The 16,873-nt window shown below is 38.7% G+C and overlaps 1 protein-coding gene and 1 pseudogene across 1 annotated transcript; one reads left to right on the forward strand and one right to left on the reverse strand.

The window, feature by feature from the left end:
- Positions 1-16,873, reverse strand: part of LOC137210251 (UDP-N-acetylglucosamine--peptide N-acetylglucosaminyltransferase 110 kDa subunit pseudogene) — a 632,586-nt pseudogene that overhangs the window by 550,574 nt on the left and 65,139 nt on the right.
- LOC137210256 (ferritin light chain-like) lies at positions 5,888-8,414 on the forward strand. Its single transcript, XM_067711933.1, has one exon. It carries the CDS (start codon positions 6,235-6,237, stop codon positions 6,583-6,585), a length of 351 nt encoding a protein of 116 aa, XP_067568034.1. The 5' UTR covers positions 5,888-6,234; the 3' UTR covers positions 6,586-8,414.

The raw sequence follows: 16,873 nt of genomic DNA on the forward strand, positions 1-16,873 counted from the left end.
CCCACAAGAAGGAAAAATAAGGGAAACACAGGATTGAGAAACTAAGGTAAAAGACAAAACAAAAAATAACATGGTAGACCAAATCTTTGACATGGCAATAATTACATTAACGGTAAATGATCTAAATAACCAAGTCAAAGACAGAGATTGGAAGAGTAGATTAAAAAATCGCAAGCATGATCCAACTATATACTGTCTATAAGAAGCTTAGTTTAAACATCATGATATAGGTAGTTCAAAGTAAAAGGATGAAAATGATATATCATGTGAACATTAATCAGAAAAAGCAGGAATGGCTATATTAATATCAGATAAAGTACACTTCAGAGCAAAGGAAATTATTAGGGGCAAAGAGGGTCATTACATAAAGATAACAGGAATAATCCACCTAGATGACCTAGTGATACTAAATGTGTGTGCACCAAACAACAGAACTTCAAAATGCATGAAGCAAACACTGAAAAAGGTAAAAGGAGAAAGTTTTAAATCCACAATTATTATTTGAGACTTCAACACAGCAATTTATACAACTACCAGAGAGAAAAATCAGCAAGGATATGGAAGAACTGAAAACATCATCAATCAACAGGATATAACTGACATTTAAAGAACACACTCAGTAAGAGCAGAATACATATTCAAGTGTCCATGGAACATTCACTCATATACCATATACTGGGCGATAAAAAAACATTAGCAGATTTAAAAGAATTAAAATCATAGAGAGTATGTTCTCTAGCCATAATGGAATCAGACTAGAAATCAATAAGAGAAAGACAACAGGAAAATCTTCAATCACATGAAAACTAAACATCACACTTCCAAATAACTCATGGGTAAAAAAGACAGCATCAAGGGAAAAAATTTTAAATGTATAGAATAAAAGAAAATGGAGATATAACAGATCAAAGTTTGTGGAATGAAGTGAAAGCAATGCTGAAAGGGAAGTTTATAGCACTAAATTGGGAAAGAAAATATTTCAAAGCAATAATCTAATTTTCTATATTAAAATAGTAAAAAAGGAAGAGGAAAAAACACTAAACAAGCAGAAAGAAGGAAATAATAAAGATGAAACAGAAATCCATGAAACTGAAAACAGGAAAATAGGGGGGAAAATCAATGAAACAAAAGGCTGGTTCTTTGAAATAAGCAATCTAACCAATAAAGATCTAGAAAGACTGATAAAGATTAAACAGAGAGATAGCACAAATCACAGATATCAGAAATGCAACCAGGGATACCATGACATATCCTGCAGGTTAATGAGGGACAAGTTACTATGAACAAGTCTACACTAGAAATTCAAAAATGTAGATGAAATGGGCCAATGTTTCTACACCCAAAACTACCAAAACTCAGCCAAGATGAAATAGATAATCTCAATTTTCCTGTAACCATTAGAAATACTGGTTTTTCATTTCAAAACTCCCAAAAGAAATGTTCAGGCTTAGATGTTTCACTTTTACCCAAGACTTAAAGAATTAACACCAATTTTACATGATTTGATAAGGAATAGAAGTAGAGGGAACAGTTTCTAATTAATTTTATGAAGCCAGTATTACCTTGATACCAAAACCAGACAGGGATAGTATAGAAAGAAGAAACCTACAGACCAATATTTTTTATGAAATTGGCTGAAAAACCCTCAGCCAAATATTAGCAAATTAAATCCAGAAATATATGAAAAGAATAATATACCATGACCAAGTGGGATTTATTCCAGTTATGCAAAGTTGGTTAAATATTTGAAAATTAAACAGTGTAATCCACCATATCCAATAGATTAAGAGGGAAAAGTCATGTGATCCTATCCATTAATGCAGAGAAAGCATCTGACAAAATCCAATCCCATTCATGATTTTAAAAAAAGAAGAAAAAAAACTCCAAGCAAACTAGGAATAGAAAAGGAGCATACTGAAACTCATAAAGATGATCTACAAACAACCTATACCGACATGATATTTAACTGTGAAAGACTGGGTGCTTTCTCTGTAAGCTCAGAAACAAGGCACCGATATCTGCTCTCACCACTTTTATTAAATATATCACTGGAGGTTCTAGTAAGAAAATAAAGCAAAAATAAATAAATACATAAATTTAAAAGTTAAAGTTTTAAAAAGTTTATTTAAAAGACAAAAGGACTATTCCTACTACGTTGCATAGGAAGGAACATATCCTACTGAATGCTGAACAGTAATATATCCTATTATACTGAATAAGGAAAAGTAAAACTGTCTGTATCTGAAGATGAGATGATAATCTAAATGGAGAAAATACCAAGGAATCCACAAAAAGCTTGAGAAATAATATTAGTTTGTAAATGATTTAGAGTACAAGATCACCACAATTTTATCAAATTATATATTAATAACAAATGTGTAGAAGCTTAAATAAAAATATGTGATGCCATTTACAACTGACCTAAATAAATACTTAAATATAAGCCCAATAAGACATTTATAGGACCTCTAGACTGAAAATTACAAAATGCTGATGAAGAAAAATTTTTAAGTCCCAAACAAATAGGGAGACACACCTTGTTCATGGATTAGAAAACACAACATGATAAAGATGTCAATTCTCCCCAAGTTAAGAGGCTTAACACATTACTCTTAAAATGCCCTCAAGGTTTTTGTGGATATAGACAAGCTTATTCTAAGATTTATATGGTAAGAAGAGGCTGAAGAATAGCTAAAACAACTTGTAAAGGAAGATGAAAATGGGAGGAATTAATCTACCCAATTTCAAGATTTTGCAGTAATGATGGAGGGTAGATACATAGATCAATGGAATGGAATAGAGAACCCAGAAATAGACTGACATAAATACATATAACTTGTTTTTGACAGCAGTGCAAAAGCTATCAAGGAAGAATAGACTTTTCAAAAAATGGTACTGAAACAGTTGGACATCCCTCGACAAAAACAAACAAAAAATGAACCTTAACCTCCACACCTTACACAAAAATTAAATCAAAGTGGATCATAATCTTAAATGTAAAAGCAGGGCATTTTTAGAAAAAAAATAGGAGAAAATGTTTGGCATCTAGAACTAGGGGAATAATTCTTAGACTTGACACCAAAAGTATGATCAATAAAGGCAAAAACTGATAAATTGGATCTCATCAAAATGAGTTAAAAATGCTTCATAGAAGATCCTTTTAAGTGGATGAAAACTCAAATTACACAGTAGGAAAACATATTTGAAAATCCCATATGAGACAAATGACTTGTATCTATAATATACAAAGAACTCTCCAAACAACTTAAAAAAATCCAACTAGAAAATAGGCAGAAGACAGGAACAGACATTTCATGGAAGAGAATATACACACGGCAAAGGAGCACATGAAAAGATGCTCAGCATCATTAGCCATTAGGGAAATGCCAATTAAGACCATAATGAGATGTCAGAGAGTAACTAAAATTAAAGTATAGTGACAACATCAAATGCTGGCGAGTACATAGAAAAATTATATCACATCACTGGTGGGAAAATAAAATGGTTTAGCCACTCTGATCAACAGCTTGACAGTCTCTTTTAATCCTAAAAGTAGATTCACCCTACAACGCAGTAATTGTACTCTTGAGCATTTATCCAAAAGAAACAAAAACTTAATTAAGTTCCCACAGAAACTTACACATAAATGTTCATAGCAGTTTTATTTATAATAGCCAAAAACTGGCAACTACCCAAATGTCTTTCAGTGGATGAATGTTGAAACAAATTGTGATAAAATCTTATGATAGAATACTACCGAGCAACAAAAAGGAACAAATTATTAATATATGCAAAAATTGAAATGAACTTCAAGGGAATGATGCCGAGGGAAAAATTTTGAAAAGCCGATCTCCGAAGATTAAGTAATTCATGATTATGTTTACATATTATTCTTAAAATAACAAAACCGTGGAGATGGAGAACAGATTAGAAGTTGTCAAGGGTTAGAGATGGGGGTAGAAGGTACAGCGGGGGAACTCTGTGAGGTTTTTGTGGTTCCAGTACAAATAATACAGCTATCTTGGTTTTAATCCCTAAAGATTTCTAAAAGCAATTCCTAATAAGAGGTGTCCAGATATTTAGCAATGGCAGATTAGAGGTATAGCTCCCCAACAGAACAACTTCAAAAGAGAACATACCAATTCAATGCATATGTTAATTTCAAAAAAAAGGCCAGTCACAATACTTAAATGGTATATATCTTAACTATATTATTCTAAGTATCCAGCTATACCAGATGGACTAGCAAGATTTTCTGTACATTCAACCTTATTTAAGACAGTAAATCTTATAATAAGACAGTTAGAAAAAGAAAAAAAAAAACAAACCTCAACTACAGTTGGATATTCTCATAGGAAGATGAGGTGAAAATATGCAGCAGTGGTTCAAAAGCTTAAGCAGTGGCACCTAAATTTGGTTGTGCATTAGAATCATCTGAAGCACTTTTTAAAAACCCTCACACTGACGGTTGGTCATCGTAGACCAATAAAATCATTTTAAATCTCCTCAGACGATGCCAATGTCTAGCCAGAACTGAGAACCAGCGGACTAAGCAGAAGGGGATGTTTCTACAAAGATCTCTTAACAATAAGTCCTTTCACCCAATCAGATTTACCTCCCCGCAAAGGGCTAAAGAACGCTAGTGTTGTCCATACTTGCTTAGCTTTAATTAGCACTTGTGACTCGCCCAAAACCTAGATCATGTTTCCCCTAAATTTCATGTTATTCCCTACGTTTTTCAAACCCAGGGCTAAGGGGTTTGCCAGGATGAGATTTTAAGTGCTCACACAGGGGAAGTCCCTGGCAAACCAGGACAGCGGTCCCCCTACACTGAAATGTAAAGCATCCTAAATAACCCTGCCACTGCTCCCAGATCCTAGTCTGTGCCAACCAGTGGAGAAAAGGCATTCTCCATTACTACCACGGCAAATGCTGCTGTACTTGCCTTGGCTGGTCCCTATCTTTTCCAGGCACCACTCCCCTTCACCTGCTGGTGGACGCTTTGGCCAGCTGACAATGCAGATATTTTCAAACTTTAAGGTGAATAAAAATCATCTGGAGGGCCTGTTATAACAGAGATCACTGAGCCTCACCAGAGTCGCTGATTCCATAGGGCTGGGACAGGGCCCTAAAACTTGAATATCTGACACATTATCAGGGGACGCTGGTAAAACTGGTCAGGTTGTTACCGAATGCAGGTTCGTGTGTCTGAAGCACAGTGAAGCCAAACAAACCTAAAGGTTGGAGTCTGGAGCAGAGAAAGGTTTATTGCAGGATCGAGCAAGGAGAGGGGCGGCCCGAGTTCCAAAACACCCTGAAATCTCCAAAGGATTTCAGCAAAGCATTTTTAAAGGCCAGGTGAGGGAGGGACGTCCCAGGGAATGTGATCAGCTCGTGCACAATCCTCTGATTGGTTGATGTGGAGGCCACAGGGCAGGTAACATTATCCATCCTTAGGTGCCAGAAGGTCTGGGGGCTACGTGCTCATGATCATCAAGGAGTTAATTTCTTCCATTGGGTGGTGGTTTTTAGCATCTGAAAACTCAAGAAATATGCCTGAGATACTATTATCTGAGTACTTCAGAGAGGAACTACAGCAGAGGATATGGGGGATGGGTCTGTCCTAGGAAGGCCCCATAGGGTACTGCTTGGTTACAAGGTGACCATACTTTGAGAACCACTGCTCTAGTGGCTTGGAATGTTCAGAAGGTAATGGAAGAATCCCTTCCCAGGTCTAGATTCTAGTATCGCCAGCTATTTTGGTGGGGGGAAGGGTAAGTTTTGTCCTTGCTTGGACTTCTTGTTCATTTATATCAAAGCCTATTTGAGGCAGTGCGCTCGGCAGTCCTGCAGTTCTGTCTTTTGCTTCAACAGTGTTTGGAATGAACAGACCCAGGGACGCTCCTTGCTCCAGCCCCCGACCACCCTCCAACCTTTCTTCCTGTCGCAACCTTTGGAATCAGCCACTCAGCTATCCTCAGCCTCCAGGACAGGCCAACACCGTTTTTTGAGCTTAGCTCCTTCTCACTGATCAACCACGAGTTCCCAGGTGCGTCAGAATTATTCCATCGAGGTGGAGGCCGCCGTCCACCGCCTGTTCAACATGCATCTGGGGACACTTACCTCTCTCTGAGCTTCTATTTCGACAGCAACAGTGGGACTCTGGACAGTGCGGGCCACATTTTTCGCCAACTGGCTGAGGAGAAGTGTGAGGGCGCCCAGCATCTCTTGAAAATGCAAAACCAGTGCTGTGGCCGCGCCCTCTTCCAGGATGCGCGGAAGCCTTCTCAAGATGAGTGGGGTAAAACCCAGGACGCTGTGGAAGCCGCCATTCTTAGGGAGAAGAGCCTGCACCAGGCACTGTCAGATCTGCGCGCCCTGGGTTCCGCCCGCGCAGACTCCCACCTCTGTGACTTCCTGGAGAGCCGCTTCCTGGAGGAGCAGGTGAAACTCATCAAGAAGATGGGCGACCACCTGACCAACCTCCGCAGGCTGGCTGGTCCGCAGGCTGTGCTGGGCGAGTATCTCTTTGAAAGGCTCACCCTCGAGCACAAACAGGAGTCTCTGAAGTCCAGCGGCCTCTGAGGAGCCCCTCTGGCATCAGAGCTTCTGCCTGAAGCCCTGCTCTGCAGCTACTAGGCAGCTTTGTAACCGCCCTGGAGCCGTCTCCCAAGCCTTGGACCAAATGGAAACAATAACGCTTTTTGCAGAAGGAAAAAAAAAAAGCCTATTTGAAACACAAACAGAATAAAGAGGAAAAAAAGAAATATATATATATATGTATATATATATATTCATGGTTTTTTTTCCTTTTTTTAAAAATTTATTTTACTGAAGTATAGTTGATATACAATGTTGTGTTAGTTTATGCTGTACAACTAAGTGATTCAGTTATACATATATACAATTTTTCATATTCTTTTCCATTATGGTTAATTACAGGACATTGACTATAGTTCCCTGTACTATACAGTAGGACCTTGTTGTTTATCCATCATATATATAATAGGTTACCTCTGCTAATCCCAAACTCCCAATCCATCACTCCCCCACCTCCCCCTTCCCCTCGGGAACCACAAGTTTGTGTGCTATGTCTGTGAGTCTGTTTCTGTTTCATGGATAAGTTCATTTGTATCATATTCTAGATTCCACATATAAGTGATATCATATGGTATTTGTCTTTCTCCTTCTCACTTACTTCATTTAGTATAATAGTCTCTAGGTCCAGCCATGTTGCTGCAAATGGCATTATTTCATTCTTTTTTATAGCTGAGTAGTATTCCATTTTATATATATCACATCTTCTTTATCCATTCATCTGTGAGTGGACATTTAGGTTGTTTGCATGTCTTGGCTATTATAAATAGTGCTGCTGTGAACATAGGGGTGCATGTATGTTTTCGAATTATAGTTTTGTCCAGATATTTGCCCAGGAGTAAGATTGCTGGATCATATGGTAGCTCTATTTTTAGCTTTTTGAGGAACTGCCATAGTGTTTCCATAGTGGTTGCACCAATTTACATCCCCACCAACAGTGTAGAAGTAAGTCAGAAAGAGAGAGACAAATACCGTATGCTAACACATATATATGGAATTTAAGAAAAAAAAATGTCATGAAGAACCTCGGGGTAAAACAGGAATAAAGACACAGACTTACTAGAGAACGGACTTGAGGATATGGGGAGGGGGAAGGGTAAACTGTGACAAAGCGTGAGAGAGGCATGGACATATATTCATGTTCTTTTAACATATGAATTGCCCCACTTTATCTGTGTGAAATAAGTTTGTTCCCGTTATTGGGCTGCTTCTCAAGCTTTGCTGCTCATTTGAATTACCTAAAGAGCTTTTAAGAAAAACATTGGTGTCTGGGTCCCAGCCCCAGAGATTTTGATTCAGTAGGTCTAGGGAGGAGCCTGGGCACAGGGAGGTCTCAGAGTTCCCCAGGTGATTCTAATGTGCAGCAACTTTGGGAACCACCTCTTGGCTTCAATCCAGCTAGTGATCAGATATTAAATCTAAGACACATGGGCTAGTGCGTGAGCTCTAGGAAGATTCGTGCCAGGGAAAATGATCGATAGTTGTGTTACTTCTCTGAAATGGACTGAAATTTCCAATTAGCATGAACAGGGGAGGGTGAATGGGTGAATGCAATAAGGTGTATCATTTACGTATTGCCCTATGTGTGTGGCTAGAAGCTTTTGCAACTGAGGTCTGCCCTACTTTTCATGCTAATGGTAATGCTTGTCCTCCTAATGCAGCTGTAAGCTTTATAAGCCCATAGGTAGACAGCATCACAAAATATTTACCCCTCCCCACTGGCCCACTCTCAAGCTTCTCTCCCCTTCCCCAATACACAAATGTACATCAATGCTCTTGAGACCACTATCAACATATTGACCTTCAATTCTTCTACTTTGCAGCTTCCCTCTTATCAGGAGATGTCAGCATTTAGTGCAAGGACAAATGCTTGCCTCTTGGTGAGTAATGCAGGCAATGCCTCCAAGAGACAAAAAGCCCTTACGGAGGGGGAAAAAGTCTTTCAAAAAGGTTGATGCCCAGAGGAGGCATTTTCAGTCGTCTCAGCTTAGAGGTCAAATATCCAAAATTAAAAAGGTTAAAAAAAAGAAAAAGAAGAAAGCAAGGAAGAAAAGAAGGAAACAATTTTCTTATCTCATAGTAATAAGGCAGTTTTCCTTAAAAAAAAAAAGACTTAAGCCATAAATTCTCTTTCCTAATCAAAATGTGCTTTCCCGTCTTTAGACTATTCCTCTTATATCCTGTATTATTCGTGACATTTAATTCTTGAAATAGCACATGGCTGAAAACAGAAGCTAACCTCTTGTCCACTATGAATTAAATCTTCTTTTCCTAGGACCTGTCTACAGTGTACAATTTGGGGTTTGCCAACATAATTATTTTCTCTGAAATAAGTTACAGCATTTTGCCTTTTCAATATATAGTTATACAATATACTGTTAACACAACATAGTTAATATAGTCAATATAGTAAATACAACTATAACACACGTGATATGATGCCACTTTGGTGATTTTCTTCATCCATGTAATTCTGAAATTTGACAGTATAGTTTTCATATTCTAATGAGCTGAGTATTACCTTTGCAAGGATAGAAAAATAAAATAAATTCATAATATTCTTGTGTGGTTTGGCCCTGGGGTGGATTACCATAATGGGGGGATATTTGAGCCTTTCCCCAAGTCATTAAAAAACCTCCAGCGAGCAGCCCCTTGTCCTCTCCAGGGAGTGGGGGGAAAGGATCTTTAATCATAATAATCCTGGGGGGAGAAATCTCAGAAATAAGACATCTGCTTCTGTGCCTTGTTGTTTTGCAGAATAGCAATGATTGCTTTAGCAGCTTCTATTGCCATGTGTGTACAATAAGTAAATGAACATAAAATTGAATGAACGCATAAAAGAAGGATAAACCCACCCAGCTTAACAAATCCACTCTCTCACCTGCTGTGCCCTGAAACATGAAAGAAAGAATCACGGGATCATAAGGATTAATAAAATAACAGTCTCTGTTAACAATATTGACAGAAGGTATAGGAAAATTTGTCTGATGTGGGACCAACAGCTTAACTGCTTAATCCTTTTTTTTTTTTTAAGGGCAACTCATTCATTTATTGTTTAAAGATTGCAAGACAACTTCTGAATTTCTGTAGCACAGTTTAAATGTTTTACTTTTTTGATAAATCAGAGTATAATAGAAAAAACAATTAGTTTCCAGTAATATCTATATCTCTATTCAGAATTAAGTCTTCCACAGACATGTAACCTGGAAACAAAAGCCTGTTACAATAAGCAAAGCTTCAACAGAGCTGCTACTTTTCGGGCCAGGGAAAGGTTCATCCCTATAGGAGGAGGATGTGCTATGTAAAATGGCTGCAAGGTCGCAGTCTTGAGGGCGCTGGAAGTCTATTATCCTATCCCACATTAAGTAGTTTGGTGAACTTCAAACGTCCGTTCATCTGCAACCAAGCTGGCAAACTTTAACTGATATCTCAAGCAGGTAAAAAATAAATTAAAAGAAATCCTTACACTGATGTTCCTTGATTCACACTGTTAAATGGTTCATTAACATGTAATTCTGGCTAAGAATTACATTTGAGACTCCTTGCTCAGATTTTGGTTAACAGTACAAATCTTTGAGAAATTCAAGTTCTTATTAATCAATAATTTGTCAGCTAGGCTACATTCAGGCATCAGCTGCAACTACAGAATAGGTGCACTGCCTCAGTGCTTTGGAAAGACATAATCTAGAACACTACTAGCAGACAAAATATCTGTTGCTAGACAGCACAGGTGCAGTACAGCAAGACAAAAACATATATTCATGTGTGCCGCGGACCAGCCGGAGAAAGAGGATCTCACCGCCCAGGGTCAGAAGGGAAGGGGTAAGGAACTGAAGTAGCACCGACGGATGGGGTCAGAAGGACCAAGACAATTGATGGTTGCAAGGCAAATTTTATTGCGCTACAGTTGCAGATTATCTAGACTAGAAAAAGGAAGGTTGACAGATGGTGGTTTACATTATCTACAGACTGTCTCGGCTCAAGGTTAACTTCCCTGGGAGGAAACCCATAAACCCAGAAGCATCAAAAATAACCTGCATGTGCAGGGGGAAGACAGCTTTGCTTGTCTCATTTTACATTCTTTCTGATCTCTGGGCCCTGGTGATAATTTATCTCCCATGGAATGGAACAAGGAGGGGAACAAGTAGGGACAGTCCCTTCGAGCAGCGGCGGCATGCCTGGCATGTCCTTACCTGCTCTCAAGGCTGACTGCTTCCCACAGGTCCCCCTTTTTTATTTTTTAACTTTTGCTGCAAAATAATTCCATGAAGTTTAGTGCCGAGAGTAGTGTACTGTTGCATGAGGATACGAAACAGACATGAGAAGATTATTATCAATAATAGGCAAATTATGGCCAGGGTAATAAATCCTGACAACCTTCCAGTAATCCAAGACTGAGGGTTTAACCACTTTAAATGATCCAGTAAAGTTTGAATTACATCTTCTGGCGAAACATCATCAAGATGTGTATTTTGTATATCCTGAATTTCAGCATTTAATTTCTTAAGATCAAGACTAATATTATTATCTGACCAAACACTCAGCAGATGCATTTTTACTTTTTCCCATTCCCAAATACAGTCACTGTACCTTTAAGGAGTAACACACATCCATGTATACTTTGCATGACAAGCTAAAGGCATCCTCAATTTTAATGCTGCCATCTGATCTCCAATCCCCAAAATTGTGTTTTTAAATTCATCTAACTTGTTATTAATCCGTAAATATATGTGACTTTGTAAAGATAAAGCAAGACTGGTATGTTGAGATAACTGATTAGCAAAGTGAGCATGATTAATACTCTGTGAAAGAGCAAGACCGGCAGTAGCCACAGTAGCAGACAGAGCAGCCGAGGCAAGTAAACTTACTATTAGCCACCCAAGAAAGCGTCTCCTTCTCTGCAAGGCTTTAGAGAGTTCCACCCATGCCTGTACTCCAGTATCTTCATACCAAGGTTCTCTCAGATGTACAGGCACCATAACATACATGGGTTGCTTTAGTATAAGCACAGATTGCGTTCCTGCAGAAGGGAACATACAACTGCTAAAAATACAATTAACACAGCTAATATTATATCCTCCTTTGGAAGAATTACCAATGTTAATAGAACCACACAAAAGTGTATATGGAGGAGCAACACAAGTTATAACAGGTGTATTGGAATAAGTTAGAGCTAGTTTCCATATATCCCAGTTCTTTTGAAATGTGATAAACCTATCTATGATGGGAAAAGAAGAGATAAGAATTGACAGCTTGGTATAATCTATAGTACACCATATTTGGTTATTATTCCAAGATGCATTGCAACGTTCAAAAGTGGATCCAGGAAAGTTAACGGTCATAAGGAGAGGCAATTGATTTTTTGATTTTCTGTTAAGCATAGTAACCTTATGTCCAGCTATAAGTATCCCTTGTCCTCCAAGTAAACGCTTCATACAGAAATAATTTCCTGAATCTTCACCTGTAACCTTGGCTATAGTAATAGCGGAATCCCTAAGTGGTGAGGCGTATGAGACTTGACCTCTAATATTAATAGCTTGCCCATGTTATACCAAATGATGGTATCCTTAAGATCCTCTCGTCGGCTGGTAGCCGGGCATGTAAAAGTAATGTTGGTTCCTGTAAAACGAAGGATGCCTGGAGAGCCTGACAAACTAATTGATTGATCCGTTCCCTCATAAACATCTGTATGCTCATAACTAATAGCCTTTACACATCCCGTTTCCAGATTCAATGGGCTAAGACAGACAGGATGGGTACTAAACCAGTTAGTATAATTTACAGACATATTGATTTGTTTTATATTCCCAATAAGAGGCCCATAAACACTTATCATTGTAAAATACAGGAAACTCTGCTTCAGACCAAGATATGGGTTGTAATAGTGGAGGATAAGGTACATAGGCCCAGTAAGTTGCTGCATTAACAGAGGGAACACATGAAATGGTTGCCAACATAGCCAAAAATAAAGTTACAGGTGTAACAGGATTATTCTGTTGTTTCACTGACTCTTGAGCTCGTGAAACCAGTTGTTTAATTCGTCCCCAAGTTGGAACATCACTCCTTTGAGTCGTCCTGGCAAGTGGTCTCCTCTTCTTCTTCTTTTTCTCAATCAACACTGTCAAATTTTCCGGAGAGGTGCAGAGCTTCTTCATCTTCTGAACTAGGTGAGCTGTGGCAAGCCATCTATTTGCTTGACTAAGCGCTCAGGAAGCCAGCAAGGTCCAGGCGCTGATCTGGGAAAGATACACACGTGACCACGTCCCCAAATCAACACAGGATCAGGACCACGCCAAGTGCTGGTTAACGGATCTTTCCAGAGGACCTCCGGAGATTGAGAGGCCAGTCTTGGCTCAGCCACCAACCTTCCCCCTGCAGAGCAGCCAAATTTGTCAACAGTGAGAACATTTAAAATAAACAGAGCATCATTTATAAGGTTATGTGGCGTTGTTCTATACAATTCCCCCCTTTTTATTTTTGCAATAGTTAGCTTTAAAGATCTATTTGCACGTTCTATAATACCTTGTCCTTGAGGGTTATATGGAATGCCTGTAATATGGGTAATTTTGTAATGAATTACAAAATGTTGCGAAAGCAGCGGGCCCATTATCTGTTTTAATAATTTTGGGAAGGTTCATGAAAGCAAAACAGTGTAATAAATGAGTGATAACATGTTTAGTAGCTTCTCCGGTCTGTGCTGTAGCACAGAGGAAACCAGAATAAGTATCGATAGTGACATGAACAAACTGTAATTTCCCAAAAGACGGGATATGAGTAACATCCATTTGCCATAAATGTCTAGGTAATAATCCACGAGGATTAACAACATAATGTGGAACAGGAAGGTGAGGTAAGCATTGTGGGCACTGCTTAACAATTTGTGGGGCGGCTTCACCAGTAAGGGAAAATTGTGTGTGTAATGTAGCCGCTGACTGACGGTGTAAAGCGTGCAACTGCTGTGCTGCTTGTGAAGCAGTTTGATCATAACTTACCATAATATGAGGGTGTCCAGGACATGGACCATGAGTATCAAGAGTATGAAGATAATGAATGCAGTATATTAGCCATTCTTGACAGCATGACGAACGGAAAGGAGGAGTACGGTAAATTGGGACATGTCCTGCTTTAGGGAAAAGAGATTGAGGAGGAGGAGTAACTTCAACTCTATTCTTGGGAGGAAAATGTACAGGATAAAGATCACGTTTAGATCGAGTTAAAACATCTGCAGTCGCATTAAGTTTAGTCAATGGACCAGGCAAGTTAGAATGAGCACGGATATACAGACCTGCAACAGGACCATCATGGGAACGAATAACCTGTTGGAGCAAACGAAAAGAGGATGATAATTCAGGGTCATTAGTATGTCCTATGCTCGCAGTCTCCAGAAGAAATCACAAGCTAATAAGATATTTACTATCAGAAAACAAATTAAAAGATATAGAAGGCAAATGTTTAAAAGACATAATGACAGCATACAGTTCAACACGTTGAGCTGAAGTCAAGGAAGTTTCTTTAACGAGGTTTGTTCCGTCGTCAATGATTACAGTAGCCACTCCTGAAGAAGAACCGTCCGTAAAAACCAAAGGTACATGAGGAACAGGCTGTTGCCTAATTATAGAAGGAAAGATATGAGTTAAGTTTGCCGAATTGGATCAATTTATCAGCAGGGTAATGGCATTCCAAGGTACCTGAAAATCCTGCAAGAGCAAGACCCCATTCATTACTATGTTGAAAAAGCCAATTTTGTTGACTAACTGAATCAGGGATAATAATTTGAGAAGGTTCTATACTTATAGGTTGTAAGCATCTAGTTCTACCTTGCATTATTAAATGACTAATAAGTTCATAATAAGGGTTAATAACTTTAGAGGGTGTAGATTTCATATGAATCTATTCAATAATTCCAACAGTTTGCCATAAGACGGCAGTAGGCACATGAGGAGTTGGACAAATTATTAAGAAAATTGGAAGGTGAGTATGAATTCTAGTTAATTGTGTAGAACTGATAGATCTATTGACTATTTGTAAAGCTTGAAATCCTTCTGGAGTCATAGAGCGTGAAGAAGAAGGATCTGAGTCACCTTTAAGAATATCAAACAAAGGCTGTAATTGAGCAGTAGTAAGTTTTAAGGAAGGCCTTAGCCAATTAATATCTCCAAGTAATTTTTGAAAAGCATTTAATGTTTTTAAATTATCAACTCGAATTTGCAGTTTTTGAGGCCTAATAGTAGTGTTATCAATATATTTTCCCAAATACAAAAATGGAGATTGTCTTTGAATTTTTTTTGAGGCAATGACCAAGCCAAATGATTGTAAGGAGTGTTGTAAAAATTGAAAAGCAGTCTCTAATAAAGAAATATTATCAGTGGCTAAAAGTATATCATCCATATAATGTATGCGATATAACGATGGAAACCTTTTTCTCACAGGAGTCAAGGCCTGAGCCACATATTTTTGGCATAATGTAGGACTATTTGCCATGCCCTGAGGCAATACTTTCCATTGAAATCTCCTCATGGGTTCCTTAAAAATTAAGGCAGGCAAGCTAAAAGCAAAATGTTTTCTATCTTCAGGAAACAAAGGAATAGTGAGAAAACAATCTTTTAAATCTACAACTAAAAGATGATAATTGTGTGGTATGGCTGTTGGAGAGGGTAGGCCTGGTTGAAGAGCTCCCATTATTAGCATAGTTTTATTAACAGCTCTTAGATCCTGTAATAACCTATATTTTCCAGATTTTTTCTTGATAATAAAAATAGGAGTATTCCAAGGACTACTGGAAATTTCTAAATGCCCTAATTGTTCCAGCACTAATTGTTCTGCAGCTTCTCATTTCTCCTTTGTGAGGGGCCATCGGTCCACCCATACAGGGTCATCAGTCAGCCAAGTAATTGGATCAGCAGTGAGTGGAGAATCCAAGGCCCCTAAGAAAAACCCAAACCTTGTCTATCATTTTTTATTTTCACATCAATAGGATAGACAGTTCCTTGTTGATTTGTTCCCAGCCCTTTTGTGGGAAGAAATCCTTGATCCAACATCATATTAGAGACTTGAGAGTTTGGACTATAAAGTAATACTCCCATTTCTTTTAATATATCTCGGCCCCAGAGGTTTAAAGGCAGCCCAGGCAAAACATAAGGCTGGAAATATCCTGAATGGCCCTCACTATCTTGCCATAAAAAAAACTGACTACTTTGCATAGGAGAAGAACTTTGTCCTATTCCGTGAAGTTCTGTAATGGTAGGACTAATGGGCCAACGTTTAGGCCAGTGTACCTGCGTCATAACAGAGACATCAGCTCCAGTGTCTAACAAACCTGAAAAAACCTTTCCATTAATGGTTCATTTCATTTCTGGACGTTCTTTCCCTATCTTCTGAATCCAGTAGGCAGCATTAGACGATCCAAAAGCCTTTGTTTCTCTCTTTTGATGTCGTAAAATTTGTCCATGAGGTACAAAGGGCAAAAGTAGCAATTGTACAATTTTATCACCAGGAGAAATAGTTATTATATTTTTAATAGTTTGTGCCATGACTTTTATTTCTCCTTCGTAGTCAGAATCTGTGACTCCTGGCATAACAGTTAAACCTTTCATGGTGACACTACTTCTTCCCAATAATAGTCCCATCAAACCCTTGGGTAAAGGTCCACAGATGCCCGTAGAGAGGGCCTGAGGACCCATTTCAGGAGTTAATACATATCGGGCGGAGGTACTGAGCTCCAGTCCTGCGCTTCCTGGTGTTGCTCTGGAGAGCGAGGATATTGTATGTTTTTGTTTTTGGTTAATGTCTGATTGATAATTTGAGGAGGATACACAGACATTGCCCTTATTATTTGTTGGGGCCGGGGAAGGCCCTGGGAAGAGTTTCCCGACAGTGGTGGCCCATCCTTGTGGGCCACTGAGCAACAATCTTGTGCCCAATGTTTTCCCCTATTGCATTTAGGGCATAAACCAGGGATTTTCTGACCATCTGGAGGTTTCTGAGTAGGGAAGGAAGGACTAGGGTTAGAATTAAAAGACCTACATTCTCTAGCAAAAGGACCTGCCTTTCCGCATTTAAAACAAGTCTTTGTTTTCTTTTGATTGTTTTTAAACCCCACTTTAGTTAATGCTGCAGCCACAGCAGCACCCTGTATATAAGTAGGCCCAATGTCTGCACAAAGGTGAATATAATCCTCCAATGTTCCCCGTTTTCTCCAAGGTCGAATCGCAGCCTGACACTCATTATTAGCATTTTCAAAAGCAAGTTGCTTAACTACAATTGTACCAGTGAGTCC

The sequence above is a fragment of the Pseudorca crassidens genome, chromosome 17 (genome assembly GCF_039906515.1).
Source record: "Pseudorca crassidens isolate mPseCra1 chromosome 17, mPseCra1.hap1, whole genome shotgun sequence".
In the NCBI taxonomy this organism is placed as follows: Eukaryota; Metazoa; Chordata; class Mammalia; order Artiodactyla; family Delphinidae; genus Pseudorca; species Pseudorca crassidens.